This window comes from Labrus mixtus, chromosome 3, assembly GCF_963584025.1.
Source record: "Labrus mixtus chromosome 3, fLabMix1.1, whole genome shotgun sequence".
In the NCBI taxonomy this organism is placed as follows: Eukaryota; Metazoa; Chordata; class Actinopteri; order Labriformes; family Labridae; genus Labrus; species Labrus mixtus.
The window spans coordinates 15,329,383-15,348,469 of NC_083614.1; the positions used below are offsets into that span (position 1 = coordinate 15,329,383).

General features: G+C 37.0%; 1 protein-coding gene across 1 annotated transcript; it reads left to right on the top strand.

Annotated features, from left to right (window-relative positions):
* Window positions 1-5: 5 nt before the first annotated feature.
* ghrhrl (growth hormone releasing hormone receptor, like) lies at window positions 6-17,931 on the top strand. Its single transcript, XM_061033217.1, has 14 exons — window positions 6-123; window positions 1,070-1,174; window positions 6,964-7,069; window positions 7,561-7,668; window positions 10,021-10,112; window positions 10,768-10,871; window positions 12,032-12,164; window positions 12,322-12,475; window positions 13,290-13,350; window positions 13,686-13,755; window positions 14,106-14,197; window positions 15,002-15,131; window positions 16,321-16,362; window positions 17,105-17,931. The coding sequence occupies exons 2-14, from the start codon at window positions 1,121-1,123 to the stop codon at window positions 17,204-17,206; spliced, it is 1,248 nt and encodes a 415-aa protein (XP_060889200.1). The 5' UTR covers window positions 6-123; window positions 1,070-1,120; the 3' UTR covers window positions 17,207-17,931.
* The last annotated feature ends 1,156 nt before the right edge of the window (window positions 17,932-19,087 follow it).

A 19,087-nucleotide genomic window follows, 5' to 3' on the forward strand; every position in this document is an offset into this window, starting at 1 on the left:
TCCGTGTCTGGTTGAGTGTTTGACAGCGTGGAACCTCAGCAACAAGACTGACACATTATCTCTGTGTGACGTCTCTTTCATTCGGCAACTCTGAGATAAAGAAACGCATCAGCACACAAACAAGTATGTTTCCTGCCATACACACCACCTATTCACATCAGAGGGGATGAAGAGGGTCCTCTGAAAAGAGAAATATGTCAACACAATCCCAAAAAACAGATTTAGTTTATAACACCATACTCATGTCTCTTGTATTCTCTTCTGTTTTGAGTGACATTATCAGAAGTCAGGGGTTAAGATGGTTAAGACAGCCTGTCAGGATAATACTCGGCGAATTAACTTGATTGTTTGTGATTTTACATGTGAGAACCTGCTGGGTAAATAATCAGTGCCAAAATAATAAGACTAATTGTTCTTTAGTTTGATTGACAGGACATCATTCTGCAACTGCTTTGTTGAAGGGAATAAAAAATGGCACTAAGATGGTTATATACCAAAGAAAATGTTAAAGAAAATATTGGAAAGATAGACGGAGTTGTCACTTGAAGCCAGATAGTTCTAACATAGCCAGGTTCTTTTAATTCAAATTGAAGGATTTTCAATTCTTCTTAATCTTCTTTTATTTTTTCGCAGTTTTCTTGACTAATTAAAAACAATTTTCAACAAAATTTAGAGTTACTGCATGAACAAATAAGTACATGAATACCGGTTTATCCCGAGGGCTGTTTTTTTTGGAGAATCTCTTCTATGAATGGCATTAAGTGCGCAGACAGCCGCTCAGACCCTGATGTTAAATTTGCCAACCAGACTGGTGACGGACGTGTACCTTCAAAATAACAGATAGGCGTCTCATTTTCAAGTCGTGTAAACCAATGGGCGATGGTCATTGAAGTGTAATCACTGATGATGGAATCGGAGGTATTCGAGCAGACCTTTGACAATCGGCGAGGAGATATTTTTAACGAGCAGAACAACAAAATCACCAACATGAGTTTTAGTCTGAAAATGTTGACCGGAAGTGAATTGTTTTAATTTCTGTTAGTTTGACAGGTTGTATATTTGGGCTCAGCTTCCCGGTGTAGGAGTGTGGTGAAGGAACGAAAGAAACCGAACCGACAACATGACCTGTCCGCTCGTCAGTGGGATGTTTCTCACTCTGTCTTTGGCTTCAATGGTGAGTTGAAAAAATTACATTAAAAAGATTATATTTGCAACGTAGAAAACTTGAGGCCTCCCTTTGGAGGAAACTACCAGGATTTTATAGAATAAAAAACTCAGCTACTGCGAAAACTACTAATGTGATAAAGTAAAACACCTAAATTATTTATAATCATTTCCATTATAAATTCAAATGTATTTCCATTTGAAACACCGTAAGTTGATGCAATTATCTTTATTTATTTCTTCTTTTTTTATTTTTTAAATATAATGATGATTTGTGTTATTCAATAAGCTCTTATAAAGACAAATCAGTGCAAGCTTTGCACCTGTCTACAGGCATCTGATGAGCAGATGTTTGGTTCCTAAGACATTTCTTTATCATATTATTTCCTGAGTGTAGTAACCCATAACAATAATATGTTGCATTATAAAGAGTCCCCTCTGTGTATGAGTGCATATAACATGAGGGGTAATGTGTTTGTTTAGGCTGGGTTTAAGCGAATGTTATTTGTATAGGCTATGGCATGTATTTAAATCATATGTGATGTGATTTTCCATTGGTCCAGCTCCATGTATCCAATATTCATGATACAAGTTTTACTTGATACAAGTAGGCAATGTAAAGCAGGTGAGATGAAAGTATGTTCTGTCTGTCTGTCTGTCTGTCTGTCTGTCTGTCTGTCTGTTTATTATTCAATTGATTATATTTCAAAGCAAAGTGACTCAGGAAAGTGAAAATGACTGATTTACTTTTGGTCACTGACAGCACCACCAATTTGTTGTGGCTAATCAACTGTGAAGAAACAAGAGAGGCAACAAACCACACACATGCATGGGCATTCACACACAGCGACACGCACACATAGCTCTATGAGATTATTATTACATTGCCACCTCGCTAATTTCCATAATGGAATAGAAATATGAGAAGCACACACACAGGTGGTGTGATATTCAGCGTGGCAAAATCAGAGACACTCATCACTGTGCTCTTCTTTTTTCTTTCACTGCAAAGGACAGCAGAGAATTAAAATGAACTCTGTGCTCCATAAATACACACAAACAAACACTCCCACATTAAAAAAAACAGTCTCTAACAGTGATCTAATATAACAGAGGAGGTCATCCTTTGAATTGTATGATTTATTGACATCCTGCACTTTAGGCAGCACATAGAAAAAAAGCTGGTCTTCCTTTTGGCAGCATGACAAAAATATGAGCCAAATGACTTTAAATGCACCTAAATCTAATGCCATAAACCTGACGTAAACCAAGGGGAGTCCCTCTGATGTTTTTTTCAAAAGGTTGAATCAAAATTGGAAATCCACTTTTTTTTATATCCAGGATCAAGTAATCCAATTTACTTTTGTCTCAGTTTTTTAAGAACATTAGATATGATCAACCTGATCCAGGTGCTTACTTTTTGGACTTCTAAATCCAGATTAACAATTAAATGAAAATGACCACTTTGTCCACCTCAAAAGTAAAAAACAAACAAAAAAATGATGATTTGAATATTCAATCCAATCTAAAAGTTTAAAATGAGACAGATCTTTTGTTTTTTGTTTTTTTTCAGCTGTGAGTTAGATACCAGTGTCATGTCTTCAAAATGAATCTGAAGCTAGTGTTAGGTTACATCCAGTAGATGTATCGGCAGGTGTCAGCTTCACACAGAGACAAAAAAACTCTTATTCTGTCCTCAATGTTAGTACACTTGGTTAAACTTACCATCTTCATATTCAGCATACATATATTAAACTGTATCATTCTTCTTTACTCTCATTAAAAAATGAAAAATGGCTTTACATACATAATTCATATTCTATCTATCTCTGAACTTCAGAGGCTGTGAGTATATGTGCTCTATTTCCGACTGACTGAACATGTTTCATATATTTATACAGTGCAGCAAAACGAAAAAGTGATCTCATTTGCTGTTGAAAATAGACGGCAACATCTGCAAAGTGAGCCCGATCCAATGGCCCCCTTTCAGGTAGTTAGTGGATAATGGGCTTTACCTCTCAGAGAGCCTTTTTACAGGAAGCTGCGCACGAGCCTGTCAGTGTGACAGGGGGGCTTGGCTTTGCATTTGTTTTCAGGGCTCAGTGTATCCAGACTCACCTCATGGAGCCCCCTTGTTATTTTCTACTGCTCGGTTATCTTACTCTTAAATGCAGCGGTGTCTTCCTTTATCCTCCTTGTGCAGTTAAAATAAATGAACACATCATGCTCCCTCTGTGATAATAACCACCCAGTCTTGTCTCTCACTTGGTTCCTCGCCCCCCTCTGCCACCAAGGGCTTTGCTCACTTCCTCTCAACTGCGTAACATTCACATATAGGATAAAATGTCTTCACAGTGTCCGTGATTATCCGACACACCTTGAGCCATTTATCTGAGGCTTTTATTCTTGAGTGCTTTGTGCATACAGCTTTCTGATTTGAATATAAATTCTGAAACTCTTGAGTTCAATCTACCATATTGCTATATCTGCGTACACATCATGCCTTATACAAACACATACAACAATTTGGGAATATCTGAAATAGACTTGGAGTTAGGAGTTAAATAAATACATTACCTGTGCATACCTTGCTGTTCTTTCAACAGGAAGAGCAGCAATTGATGTAAACATTTAAAACATCCCATTCAATTATGATCAGTGCATCATTTGACAGGCAGAAATGTACTCATGCTTCTCATTGACAGAAGGAGAAATGTTGCTGTCAGCTGATAAAATAATTTTTAATTCCTTTTAGAAAAAAGGGGGAAACTTATTTTCTGTCCATTGACAACTTGAAAGATGCTGTTCTGTTGTCTTTTAATTCTGTAAGTCTACAGTGGTTGATTTGTATCCACTAACACAGGCCCTTCTATCATTGTTAAATTGAGGAGAATGATCTGAGGTGAGCAAATGTGTTTGAGAAAAGAGAAATTAAGAGTTTGGGTCCAAACCAATTTCACCCAAGTTTCCCTTTGTCAACTGCAAAAAGGACGTCTGTATATGCCCTTAAAGAAATGAATGTTCAAATCAATAACTGTATTCCCATTTTTTTTAAGTAAAGGAAACCATTAATATACTTTTCTTTTACATATAAAAATGTCTCTGTACTATTTGTAATACAATCTCAGTTTCCAAAGTGACTCTGACTTTACTTTTCACAGACCCTGAAAGTCGACCCTGAACTGACCAGCAGGGTTGATTTACAGTTTCAAACAACATTCCAAGAGCTTCCTCAGTTCAGATCTGTGCACAACATTATGATTATATAAAAGCTACGCCGATGCAAGTCGTACTCGGCTACGCAATTTCATGTAATGGCTCCAGGTGTAGTAACGCAGTTGTTGCTGTCCCCCCTCTCCCTCAGAGAAACTCATGGACCTTTTTAATGGAAGTGTTTATTACACATAACTCGAGTATACTTTATGATGGCTTTCAGAAAGCTGGTGAGGAGGGTAAGCCAGAGTCCTCCAAAGGGAGTGTTTGTGGTCTCAGGGGAAATTAGCTTCCAATAAGCTTTTTTCTCCATTCAGTTGTGTTACACTTGTTTTACCTCCAGGCTTTACATGTAAGCTGAATCAAGGACAGCAGTCTGTGTAACATGCTTATCAATAACAAATGTGGCTGTATTTAAACTGTGTTTGTTGCTCTCGTTGTATCACTAAATATGTATGTGTTGAAAAACCAAAGGAGACACTTAAAGTTTATTCTGCAAAGGAAAAAATGACATGTTCTATTGCTATTCAATGGAGGAATATTGTGATCACATGTCTGCATATAAGTCCCTCTTTGTTCTCAATATAAGTACTTTTGTCTTGTATATCTTAATGTGCCCATCTCTTCTTTTAACACCCAAATGAACACTCATTGTGCCTTTCCCTCCCATTAAGTCACTGTAATTAGACAATCATGTCTTGAAGGCTGTTGCAGAGACTTGTTTTGTAAGAAGTGTGAAATTTTTCTTTTCCATAGCAAACGCTGCACCACAATGAATAAACAGCATCATTATAGTGTAATGATTAACCTGGCGCTACAGTCATTAGAATAACGGATACTTCCTATCATGTGTGTGTATAAACCTCATGCTTTACTTTCCTGAATAAATAAGATAAACAGTTGTTCTATATAAAGCAAATGGAAAATTACCTTAATAAAATTTTAAAAAAAGAACGTTGCCTAATCCAGGCAGTGATTACATTGCCATTACAACATTAACAGTTTATCATTCAAGTTGTTTGCAAAAATTTTTTGTATGAGCTAGTCAAAGCTATCAGAAGAACATCCTGATGCTTTAAGGTCTTTGGTTGAATGGATGTAGCTCTGTCTTCAGACTGATCAAAGCGCTTTAACATCGCAGGTCACATCCATTCACACACTGATGGCAAAGGCTGCTATGTAAAGTGGGTATCAGTGTTAACTAATCCATTCATACAAATGTGTACACTGCTGACAAGGCAGCGGGAGCAAAGTGTCTTTCCCAAGGACACATCGGACGTGTGGCTGCAGGAGCTGGGGATCGAACCCGCTTCCGGTTGAGAGACAACCGACTCTCTGCACTGATCCACGGCCGCCCGCACAGCTTGTGATAAAACAAAATTACAGTTTAATGTAAACCATAGAAATTGAACCCATCTAAACATTCAATCAACACCATCAATCTGCTCAGTAAATTGAACAAATTCAAACATCTTTAAAATAATCTGAAATCATAGTTTTTTTCTGTGTAAAATATGACTTTATTTAGAACTTAATATATGACTTTTACACTCACTAAGATTTTTTTTTTACTCTTGAGATTCTAATTTTAATATGTGCATGTACCTCTTGACATTTTGTTTTGGCAACTGGCAGCATGATGATGATTTGCTTTTGTGGGGTTTGGTTCCAGTTGAAAAGTTTGACATTTTACAAATATGGATTAAAACTGACAACGTTATGCATACTGGAGAGTTGAACAGCAGACAATAAAACAGCAGTGATCGTCTTTTTGACCTCAAAACCTTGTTGTCACCAGCAGTGGACATTTCCCAGTCTGCCAAACACACTCTATTTGAATCCACACTGTGCTTTAAAAACTTTAGTGATGGGACAATCAAATGTCTTCACTTCAAATGGTCAAGAACAACATCCAGCCTATTGGCTCTTATAGACCACATGAATGTGAATGTTTGTGCATTTACATTAAGCAGGTTAATATGAGCATATAACCTTTTTTTTTTTACATGCCAACTGTTCACTGTTCAGAAGAAGCAACAGGCTCATTATCACAGTTCAATCACAGTTTGGAGGTAGAGCCAAAAAGATAATTACCCCAGAGTCATGTCATGACAGTTCTATCGTCTTTTTGTTCCTTCATCCTAAGCCATGTTACCCTCCAAACTACATTCATAACATGTCTCAGAAAACGTGACTAATTTGAGATCAATGTCAATCAAATTCAAATACACTTATATTGTTTTAATAATAATAATAAAAACAAAGTGACAGATAAACAGACTGATCTTGACAATAAGTGGAGGGAATAGAGCTCAGACTTTCTTTGTCCTTTTAGGCATTTTAAAGTAATTAAAAAAATATTATAGTTCCCTCTTTGTGTTATTACGTAGTTGGGATGGATGTGTTTTGACAAAAGTTTATGTATAATTGGGGAAGCATTTCCTGCTAAAGGCATGACACTGATGTAATGTTTTTATGACGTGCCTTTTTCACGTGAATGCCCTTTATGGTTTACTTGAATGTCTCTGTATTAAAAGAGCGTCCCCTCCTTGTTTTCTTCTTCCCTGTCTCCTATCCTACCTCTAGGCTTTGTCCAGCCTGCACCCTGAGTGTGAGTTAATATTTCAGCTGGAAAGAGAGGAGCAGAACTGCCTTCAGTACATCGTCGAGCAGGGCAACAGAAGCATGGAGGGTGTGTTCATTCATTATAAAATTACCCTGCTGTTGTAGCGAATATAAATTCCAGCACAGTTTTGAAATAAACACTGCAAATGTTCCCATTATAAACAAGAACCTGGCCATCATTAATGCCTAAAGGTGAATCACCATTTTTATGAACATGTTCTTGATTGTTTCCCCTGCAGAATAAAAACTCATTGTGTGATTTATAACTATAATGCATAGAAAATAATGACGATATAAAGATTTATGTTTGTAATCTATCCCATGATATATGTTTTTGCTTGGTGACATACTTCTCTGTTCATCACCTACAGTATTCTTGTCTGTATAGAATTTACAGAGACGTACAACTAGGGTATTGCGCTTGATATATGGGTATATGTTCTATGCTTTTAAGGCAATGGTGTGCACCAGTTATAAATGTGTGAATTGTTGTTCTGATAAACTTCACCTGTCAAACACTTTTTGAAACCTGTTTTCTCCTAAACCTCTTCTGAAAAGGCTGTCGGCCATTCTGGGATGCAGTCGTGTGCTGGCCTCTTGCAGTGTTTGGGGAAACAGTCCACAGAGCTTGTCCTGCAGTCTTCTCCCTCTTCAAAAACAACACAGGTGACTTAAAGATTGTATGGTGAAAAGGGGATTCAGTATAGTGATAAGGCAATGAACCATGTTTTTTTTTTGTTTTTTTTTTAAATCGTTCTTCATGTCACTCAACAGTTTGATTGTTTTCTGCATAAGAGAGTTCTGGTCACAGGAGTCTGAAATCAATTTAGTTTTATTTTAACAAGTGAACTAGCAGCTTTTATGAATGCCGACTGTGAAGTATGTAACAGAAGAACAAAGAACTAGTACTATTGTTTTTATGTGAGGATATGTAACAGTCTAACACAGACAGAGAGTCTAAAACTGTAAAACCAACGTCATTACCATCATCATCATCATCATCATCATCATCATCATCATCATCATCATCATAAAAAATATCAAAACCATCGTGATCATCATTAAGGTCGTAGTTATTCATGAAAGAGCTGGCACTTTAGCTTTTTCTATAAGGTGCAAAAGGACCCAAAAACAAGTGTGTTCCATAACTGGCCTACACCCAAGTGATGGTTGCAATTTGTGTCTCAAGCAGAGAGAAACAGTTCACTTTCAGCCCTCCACTTCTAAATAAAAGACATCTTTGTGTTACATAACTCAGTTAAAATACTGAAACAAATGAAAAAGGTTGTCAAGCACATGATTTTTCTATATATTCTATTTGTTTCAATCATCATTTTGTTCCATCCAAATCCAAGCCTTTATTCACTGGCTGGGTGAAATACTTATAACAATTGCAGACCTGTTTATAAATGATCATTTTGCATCTTTTATAAAACTAAAAGAAACATACTCCTTTCTGCAAGTCCTTTTTTAAGTTATTTACAAGTCAGAAATTTAGTTAAGAATCATTTGAAATATTTTGAACGCTTTCCCAATGACGACTCTTTTTATGCAACACTGTGATTCTGAACATCTCATCTCAAAATGAGTGTTATTGTATTTTAATATGAATCCTGTATCGTCTGATGCCTGGGAGGCTGATCTTGGTGAGGAGTGGCCTGAGGTGGTGTGGACGGAGGGAATGGAAAGGATCCACCAAGGCTCAGTTAACACTAGGCTGCAGTTTTTCAGTTTAAAGTTAGATTACACTAATCTAAAGAAAAGATGAACAAAAGGTATGCTAGTGTTTCTGAAATGTTTTATGACAGATGCAATATAGCAAAGGATACTCTAGGGGGTCATGCTTTTTGGTTGAGTCCAAAGATTGTCCCTTCCTGGCAGCTTATCTTTAGCTGGTACTGTAAAATGTATGGTTTAAAGATTTAACCAGATACATCGATTGCCTTGTTTGGTTGCTCTGAAACTTCTGTTACACTACCACAATACTGTGCAGCAGATTCTCATATTTGGTCTGTTAGAGGCTAAGGGAATAACTCTAAAGGAATTGAAGGCTACTAGCGCTCACTGTTTTTCTAGGGGGGTTAGGGAACTAATGTCAGGAATACATCTTTTGATTCTGAAATACTTTATTAATCCCTGAGGGAAATTCTGCTTTACACTCTGTTATTAAGACATGCTTCTCAACCCACATATGCCTGAAATACACACAAACAGGACCTGTGGACAAGCATTAGTAGAGAGATGTCAGAGTCGGGCTGCTACACAGGCAGCACCGAACCCCCATCGGCTGCCGATGCCTTCAGTACCTTGCTCAAGGGCACTTTGGGAATACTGGCACCTCTCCAGCTACCAGAACAACTTCTGTACTTTGGTCCGCACCGGGACTTAAGCTGGTGACCCCCAAGTCCCTACAGACTGAGCTACTGCCGCCCCATCTTGAAAGGCTCTGTAGCCACACTCATGGGGATTAGTGATAATGTGAAAATATCTGGGGCCTGGTCTTCTTAATTCTTCCACTTCTTGATTGTAGTCCCTGCTTAGTGATATCCAGGTGTGACATCCTTTGTCATATGCTATGTTGAAGCTGAAGCTTTGCTGTATTTTTCACTGCCTAGTCCATTGTTTTGTTTTGTCTGTGTTGTTTTTTTAATTTTTTTTTTTTTATTGTGGGTTAGTTTGTAGTTGGAACTTTTTTTATCTGATGAAAACTAATTTGTATTTTTTTAAATAATTTTTTTGTGATATTTCACTGGAAAGGTTAGAAGCTCTATCTTCTCATGGTGCTACGGGTGTCTGGAAATGATCATAACTATTAGAATTTCTCCTCGATGGAAATCCTTACCACCAAACAACCGCAGCTGTCCAACACTACCGTCCCAAGAGCCAAGTCACGAGCATGTGACCACAAACACTCTCAAACATGTTTTATCTTTGTCTCTTGACAACGTAGAAACTCTGATCTGAAGAATTCATTATTATGGCTTGGTTGACTTTTCAATCTCCTTACCTCTGCTTCAGGTTCGGTGAGCCGTAACTGCACCACTGAGGGTTGGTCCAGACCTTTCCTGCCGTATCACATCGCCTGCAGTGTGGATGCTGACATCCCCGAGGTGAGGGAGCTGAAGCTTAACAAAGAGGTCGGACAGGATACATGCTACAAGATGTTCAAGTGGTCCGAATTCATGTGCAGTCTGAGTCTGGTATACTGTAATAAAGTGAAACTACTTTACCTACCTTTGTTTTTGTTTGAGTTGTTGAGATGTGAGTATACTCACACATGAGTATGTTCACTGGCCTGATGCCTTTAAGGAGTATAGAAACTCAAATATTTTCAAGCATTAATGTGCCTCATCCAAAACTCATCAGGTATAGCAGACATCATCATGTTTCACAGAGAGAATGGAGCTTAAATGTTCTGAATATCGTTTTTGGAGGATTATGTTGAGAGAACTAGCCTACGTTATGTGCTGTAAGAAGCTTCTTCTGTCTTGAGTTAATAAAATACTTCTAATAATACTTCTTGAAGCCAGGGTGGAAAGTCTGTAAGTGACATTCCAAAGATCCAATTGTTACTTTTTAATTTATATTTATATATACAGTATTTGTCAATCCAGTATTATTTTGTATCCAGTCATATTGAATTCATCATGGTACAGACTTATCTGAAGCTTCTCTGTTATTTGGACTCATTTTAATGTTAAAGCTTCAGCATTTGGGATCCGTCACTCTTTTTAACAAACTCTTCTTTCTATGTCATGATTTCAGGCCGAGCAGTCATACTATGCCACAGTGAAGCTGATATACACCGTCGGTTACAGCATCTCTCTATTAGTGCTCACTGTTGCTGTGATGATCCTGTTGCTCTTAAGGTATGTAGATTACATTAAAATAGATTACGTTTGTAAAAAAAAAACTTTGATTCCATTTTTAACAGTACCAACTTTATTTAAGAAAACTCAGTCATGCGAAACAGAGAACCAACATTAGCAATCACAATTCTTAAATGGATGTAAATAAATAAAATGTTACCATGGCACTATACTTGTTGTATAATGATAAAAAGGATTAAATCTTTAAGAATTGTAACTCTTACAAGGAAGGATAATCGTCTCAGTCCTGAGCTGTATTTTTTTTATTATTTTATTTAAAAGCATCACATGGAATACATGTTTGTAGCTTTGCCGGATTTAAATTGATATCAAGGGGAATTTGTCAAAGGAATAGTTTGGTATTTGTAAAATCTTCTCCATTTTATTGTCATCAGTAGGTAAAGAATACTGGATCTCACGACATTTAGACAAAGTATTCATATTTCCCAAAACACTTTACTTTTATTTGAAGGAAGGAGAGTAATGCTGTTATATAAAAACAATGTAAAGCTTCTTATCAGGAAACCAAAAAGAAAAACCGAAAAGAAACCATTATGATGTTAAGGATAAGATGTTACTATTTCCATTACGTGCTGCTCCATTCTCTACCTCTCAGCTGTAACATTTACCTTTATGGGTGTCGTCCCTGTTTGAAGTTGACCTGATGGTCCCTTTAGTCCACTTAGCAACTGAATGACACAATGTCAAGGGTCTGCTCACAGCTGCCCACCCAGCTCTTTGGTTCACTGAACAGAGAGGAGCAGGAGAGTTCAAAATTACACTATCCCCTAATGAATGGTTTGGTTCTTTCTCTGTCCAGCAGCTTTACAGATGAATGACTCTACTCTGTTTGTCTTTGAAATAATTCCTACAAATGATGGTGTTGTTTTGTTACTAACTGGTTTAGGTTCCCTTTTATTTTTTTTTATTTAGGGGGGGAGGTAGTCTAAATTAATATCATACTGTATTTACTAACCAGTCAAAATCCATGGAGTCTGAGATTATTGCCATGATGTCTATTAATTTGTAACAATGTGTTTTAAAATGTGGATCTTATTTTGGCTCTCTGGCTGATTAGATGTTTTTTTTCATTTAACATTACAAACATGCCCTGGAGTATATTTCTTACCTTTTTTTTATCTTACCTGTCTCTTCAATAGGAGGCTCCGCTGTGCCAGGAACTTCATTCACATCCAGCTCTTCATCACATTTATCTTGAAAGCTGTGGCCGTGTTCATAAAGGATGCTACTCTGTTTTCAAGTGACGACACCAACCACTGCACCCTATCCACAGTAAGTTAATGATATTTAAGACAAGAGGTTGTGGGAAGAAGAACTCCTCTGGGCAGTTTTCTCTCTCGCATATTGACTGTCAATCTCCTCCCTTATTTCAATCCCTTAATTCAAATTCACTCTCTGTCCTTCTTTGCTTCGTTTTCTTTCTGTGCAGTTTGCCTGTAAGGCCTCTGTGGTCTTCTGTCACTACTGTGTAATGGCTAATTTTTTCTGGCTACTGGTGGAGGCGCTTTACCTCAATTCTCTGCTGCTTTCGTCCTTCTATCACAGCCGTCGATGCCTCTGGGGCTTCAGTCTGCTGGGATGGGGTGAGAGACTTTGGCATGCAGCTCCCTTTACATTTGTATTGATTAGATTCAGAGTTTGATTCAATTATAAAATATACCACATTAAAAATATAGTATTGTATGAAATTGTTCATTATATGATACAGACTATTTCAAAAAAACAACTCTTCCACTTTAAATTTGGAAAGTAAAAGATGCTTTAGGGAAAAAATGTGGTGATTTAAAAGACTAAATCATTGATATTGTTAATCCAGATCAAATGCATGTTAGCTCAAGGTAAGTAACAGGACAAAATTATAGAAAGAAAAAGAGTCACGTAAAAAGTACTGACAAGCTTAAATCAGACAGGTTGACATTTATCAATGCAGAGTGCCTGAAAGTTTTGCATACCCCTGAGTCCCAGCTGATTTGTGTTGGTAAAGTTTATTTTGTCTACGCAGCCAGTGCATTTTGTGCATAATTAGTTTCTGCACTTTTCATTTCAGAAAGAAATAAGCTTTCTTATTGCTATCCCGATAATTAGATTCTTCCGAGGCTGCTATTTGTCTCGAAGAGCACAAAAACTTACTATGTGTCATTTGCTGTTTCCAGCCCATTGTTCGAGCTTGTGGCGACGCAGAACTTTTCATAAAGGAAACTATTTCCTTTTACACGTTTCACGTTCCAGGTTTCTTTTTTGATTTTGTTAATTCGTTTTGAAAGTGATTAATGGATATTTAGATGAAAATTAAATCAAAAGTTCTTCACAGTAAGGTTATGTCTTGGGTCATGATCCCTCTAGTGTATTGTTTGTGTCTCAATGCCATTGTTTTTGTCTTTTTCTGTGCCTCTACAGGTGTACCTGCAATCTTCATTGTTCTATGGATTGGATCCAGGGTGTACTTTGAGGACACAGAGTTTGTTTGAACGTCCACCTCAGTCTACAAGCACATTTATTTATCACATCCAAAGTACACATAGACTTAATGAGCAACACTTTGCATTAAAAGGACAGTAAGGTCTTCGACAGTAGCGGTTACAGAGTGCTTTAAACACATTTACAAAATAGGATTTTCTATAATACACAATTTACTTTTTATTCAACATTAGATGTGATTGTTTTTTTAAAGCCTTTTTTTACTAATTGGTGCTTGTTACTTTTTCTACTCAGTTAAACTCACTTATCAACAGACCTTTGAAATTGTTTTCAGACTTACCAAGATACACTTTTAAAAAATGTCTTCATGTGCAGATGTTGGGACATCAACGAGGACTCGCCCTATTGGTGGATCATTAAGGGACCCATTGTTGTGTCGATTGCGGTAAATGCTCACATCGTGATGTAACCATAGGCTGCATGAAAAGATACTTTTATTTATATTTACAGCAAAGTACTGTAACAAACAGATGGATTTTAATAAAACACCAAGCAGATTACTGATTGGTATTTATTGACTTTCTTTTTAGGTTTTTTGTGAGAAAATGTGAAAATCTTATTTTATGCACAGGGGAACGGCGTTCCAAAAACTGTCTCGGTCAATTACACACTTGTGTATATATTATATTGCACCGTGACATTAAAACAATATTTTAAGTGAAATTTGCCTGTCAAGTATTTCAAACACAAAGCATAACAATTGTGTCCTTGATTTCTCATTTCTTCTATCAACAGGTCAATTTCATGCTCTTCATGAACATCATCAGAATCCTGATACAAAAGCTCAATCCTCGGCTGATCCAGTTCAATAATTCGTCTCAGTACAGGTAATCATTAAGCTGCAGACACGCTGGGGGTCTGAACTTACTTTAATACAGCATCTACGTTTTCAGCGTTTTGATTACTGAGAAACCTGAAGAAGAACACGGGATCATTCTCCTGGTTTTAGATCTGCTTTTATCCAATTCAGCTTTCATCTTGTCCCGCATTTTGAAGATTTGCCTGTTTGCATTTACAGTTTGTCCCTCGCTATTGAGCTTTTACAGACTTACAAACACATTTACAAAGACTGTCTGAGTCTCTTTGATACTTAATTACGCTAATAAAGAGACACTTTGATGTAGGGGAAGATGGGAGTAGTGTGAAAACTGTGATACACCAAAGTGGGCAGCAATGTTGAATTCATTCAGTGTCTACCTCAAATTTAGTCAGTCTGGCCACGTCTACCCTCCTCTCCTCAAGAGATTTATCAGACTTTCTAATTGAAATAGGCTTGCTAATTGGCTGAAAGTGTTCAGAGGCATCATGCTCATCCCGATCTAAATACAGACATGCCAGGGGTAAGTTAAGTGATGCTTGACTTAATTACACCAGCTGGATTAATATGTACATGTAAAAAAAAAACATTACCACTGCACTCACATTTTAATAATCTCACTTTGAATCGTGCACCTGCTGATTTCTTCATCATCAACAAAAGTTATATGCAAGCTGATGCATCACCCAAGTATCTTCCTGATTGGGGTCTGTGTGTGGTCATGCATGATGCTATCCAAAGAAGCACTCTGGGAAAAAAGATGCATTCAATGGACTCCCTTCTCACACTTAACCTTCTTCTTTTTATTCTACAGACGCCTGACCAAGTCCACGCTCCTCCTCATCCCTTTGTTTGGTACTCACTACATGTTCTTCAATTTTCTGCCTGACTACTTTAATGTCAACCTGCGCCTCTGCATCGAGCTCTGCATGGGATCCTTCCAGGTACACACAAGTAAAACACGGCATACGTCTATATTTAACATGTGCAATTAAACACGTGCACAAGCTGCAACCCATTTCTAGAATGTAATTTCATAGGACCCCTGTATTTTGACAGAAACCTTCATCAGTGAACATGGCAGTAGAACTTCATGCTTAGAATTTAGAATTCACTTGGTCTTGTTTTGCTTCCGGCACTTTCATTAAAACTCCAATCAGAAATCATATTTTAAAGTGAAAAGTCTGAAATGTGTTGAATAAGCTTCACCTTCAAATTGTCTTGTACCCCAGACAGTTTTAGTGAACAAAATTAAGATTCTACAGCCATGCTAGCATCTCTGTGAGGCTGTACTTAGACACAACAAGTCTTTGGGTTAATTGCTAACTTAAGCATGCACCCACCCATTGTGACATGGTGATGTTTGGCAGGTTTAATGGCTACCGTGTCCATTATCATATTTTAAAATGCTGTCACGCTTACATTGGTAGATTAGAGTTTTACAGGAATGCTGATGCGGCTGATGGAAATGTTTGCAGATAAACCAGAGGACAACGTGGAGTTTGTGTCTGATGATGTCTCTAGATCAAAAGTCACTAGATCATCAAGGTGATTAACTTGAGACGAACTAAAGTCTTGGTACAAAACTGAATTACAATGACAAAGCTTATAGGGCTATAAACATTATCACTGGCTTTTTAATATGAATAGCAGATTAATTCCCAAATATATTCAGTAACGTTCTTTAGTAGTGCCAACGTTTTACAAGGATTAATTTGTAAAAACTTTTTAATTACTGGAAAAGGGCTTAGCGGTAATCCGTTGTTCGGAATCAAAGTGAATTCTGGAACATTGTGCCTTCCTTAACAGACACTTCCTGTCTTGTGTGGCACAGGCTGGGTTAGTTGCCAAACTTCCTATAGTTTGTATTTTTTCATATTCTCCTTCATATGGAGAATTCAAATAAATTGGTAAACCCATTAAAGTGTGAAAAAGAAAGCAGTATATTACTAATTGTTATATTGCAGACGGTGTGAGCTAAATATTCTAAACTGTCCCTCCCTGGTTTTACGACTCATTCTTCAGCCTATCAGCTCATTTTTAGGTCTGACATTTAGCACATCTCTACATAAGCAACCTTTAAGTCTGCGGACTGATCCTAAGTGTTAATAAATAACACTCTCTCTCTTCCAGGGGCTTCTTGTCGCAGTTCTCTATTGCTTTCTTAATCAAGAGGTGAGTACAAGCCACACCACTTCGAAGCATTCACTGAAGCAATTACACAAATCTAATGGAAATGTAACTGCTCTCTGTTGTGTAGTGAACCTGTCTACCCAAACCATTTGCCAGTAAATTACAGCTTTAGCGTTTTCACAGCTTAAAATGCAAAAATGAATTTGCTACTACTCTATTCCTCATAACATCAGGTAAGACCTGAATATATATAATCATGTAAGCCTTCATATCAACCTTCATATTTAATTCAAACAAATTCAATTTTATGCAATAGTTTTGTAATTTTCCTTTCAAATGAGAAGATTGATAACACACTCATGGCCTGTAAAAGTAAGTTAACAGTTAGCACTCTGTTAGCTTAGCTACAAAATACGCAGTAGGAAACTGATAATCTGGGTCTGAAGGTCACAAAACTAAGTCCAAATTCCAAAGGGAACCCTTCATGTAATGACACTCGTTAGTTTTACGGGGAGTAATGTACAGCACGATTACTTTCAACAAGCAGCTGAGATTTGAATTTAACAATGACTTGTAAGTTTTCCATCTAACCTTTACCAAGACAGCAGTCCCAACGTTTTCACATATTGTTTTTAATTGTTGGATTTCATATCAAATTAGACTTAAAAAACCAAAACAAATCACACAACAATTGGAGCAATGGGGCATATGAATTGTAGAAAGCATCATCTTAATCAGAAGCATAAGGTTGACTACAACATTTTTCTGTCTGTGTATTTGGCAGGTCCAGAAAGAGGTCCACATGCTGTGGCTGAAGTGGCAGGAGAGGAGCTATGGTGTAGTGCCACCTGCTGTAAAGGGCAGCCAGATAGACACACCTTTCTAGTGGTCTCCTGGCATGTCAGCCTTCTCCTTCTGGTTCCAGTGAATGTTCACTGAGGATTGCTTCTGATCGCCTCGGGTGCTTTACAGTACACACAATAGCCCTGCACCATCGAAGTCTGTCTGTTCTAAACATTTTTAATAATTCTTCTTCAGCCAGAACGGAGAAACTATACGGTGAACTACAGTATAAAACAAAAATGTCTCAAAACAGATGTTTTGAACTCATATTTTAAGGCAGGTCCTGTCTATTTCCCATTACAACAACTTTAGAAAGATTAGCTGTAAGATAGCATTGAAAGAAAATAATTTTGCTGAGCAAAGAGCCTAAAATCAGTTCTAGCTACTGTCGATGTGATGCTCAATTGTTAAAAGTGCTTCTCACTGTACGCTTTAACGTTTAAGTCTATCAAAATGTGTTGTGTTCTGTGATGCCTCATGGTCGTGTTAGCCGTTATAAAGACAACCCCCGCCATTTGTGATTGAGCAAAAGACTGGCAACATGACCAGTAACAGTATCATGGTGATTATTCTAAACCATTTAAAGTCCATAGGTATACCTGCTAATTGTTGTACATTATTTTTGACATGATTGAAATAATAATGAAAGAACTGGTTATACCATTCCCATGTTCATTTGTAAAATGTGTTGTAACCTGAAATGAATTTTCATTGAGATTTAATGTTGTAAAAAAATATTAAATTACTGCCATGCTCGCGAGGACCCCACTATACTTGTTACAACAACGTTTCTTTTATCTTTCATTTCCTTCATATAAATGAAGGATCTGCTTTTAAATGATTTCAGAAACGTGTTGCTGTCAGATGATTATTATGAAGTCTCTTTTCACATTTGTTGTATTTGAAATGTTACAGCTCTTCTTGGGCATTTGTCTGGGAGATTTTAATACCTTGTCGAAATTTAAAAAAATTAGCTTGATGAACATTTTTTACTCAGCACCCATTTAGCAAAATAAAGATATCTTCAGCTTGCAACTACTAAATATTAAATCACTAATAAAAGGTAACGTCATGAACATAATTGTGGCCACAATTAATCATAAACCATCTTGTTACATAGGTACATCGTCCAGCAAGGATAAACCTGCTGCAACCGCCTAAACTATTTCTATTTGGAGAAATTAGCTAAAATGAGCTGATGAATTAAATTCCCCCCCACACCCATGTAACACCCACACATCGACTTTGATCTGAGAGAAAAAGAGAGGTTCAGAAATAACTGATACCACTGAACAGAAGTAACCAGAGCAGAGTGCTTGTAAATTATTTTCTCCATAAATCACATTTCACCAAAGCCACTTCAAAGTCCCCCTCTAGAGAGAAGGTCTGGAATCTTTCCATCGTGATGACTGGATTTGGAGTTTTTCTTTGGCATTTGTTTTCTGTGTGTGAGTGTTTGTGATCATGCAATTTTCATGAACTATTTGAAGCTTGTTTGGTGGAAATGCATTTGATTTGGCATCATGTTTTTGAATTGCCAACATTCCTAGATTCGCAGCCTGTTTCTCCTCATTGAAATCGTTTGGTCCTTTGCGGCACGTTTGCTTGTGTCAGTTTTTGTTTTTAAATGCACTTGAGTCATACATGAACTGATTCACAAAGGATTTTTTTGTGGAAAGATATTGTTAATTACTTGAATCCTTAGACAGCCTGCAGTTAAACACATAGGCACTACAGTATCAAAGTATTTTGTAACATTTTTATTTTTGCCTCATACAGGAAAACTTTAACCATTTTTATCTTCAAAAGCTCTGACCTATAATTTGAAAAAAATTGCTATTATTGCAATATCATCTTTATTTCCAATTGTTGAAAGATTAAAGTTTCTAAATCTTCTTGAATTAACATGTTAGAGCAGGAAAGC

Coding starts and splice junctions, on each gene's coding strand:
- ghrhrl (XM_061033217.1), top strand. CDS start 1,121: ATGACCTGTCCGCTCGTCAGTGGGATGTTTCTCACTCTGTCTTTGGCT. Junction 10,113..10,767: donor TGGATGCTGACATCCCCGAG/GTGAGGGAGCTG, acceptor TCATGATTTCAG/GCCGAGCAGTCATACTATGC. Junction 13,756..14,105: donor CCATTGTTGTGTCGATTGCG/GTAAATGCTCAC, acceptor TTCTATCAACAG/GTCAATTTCATGCTCTTCAT.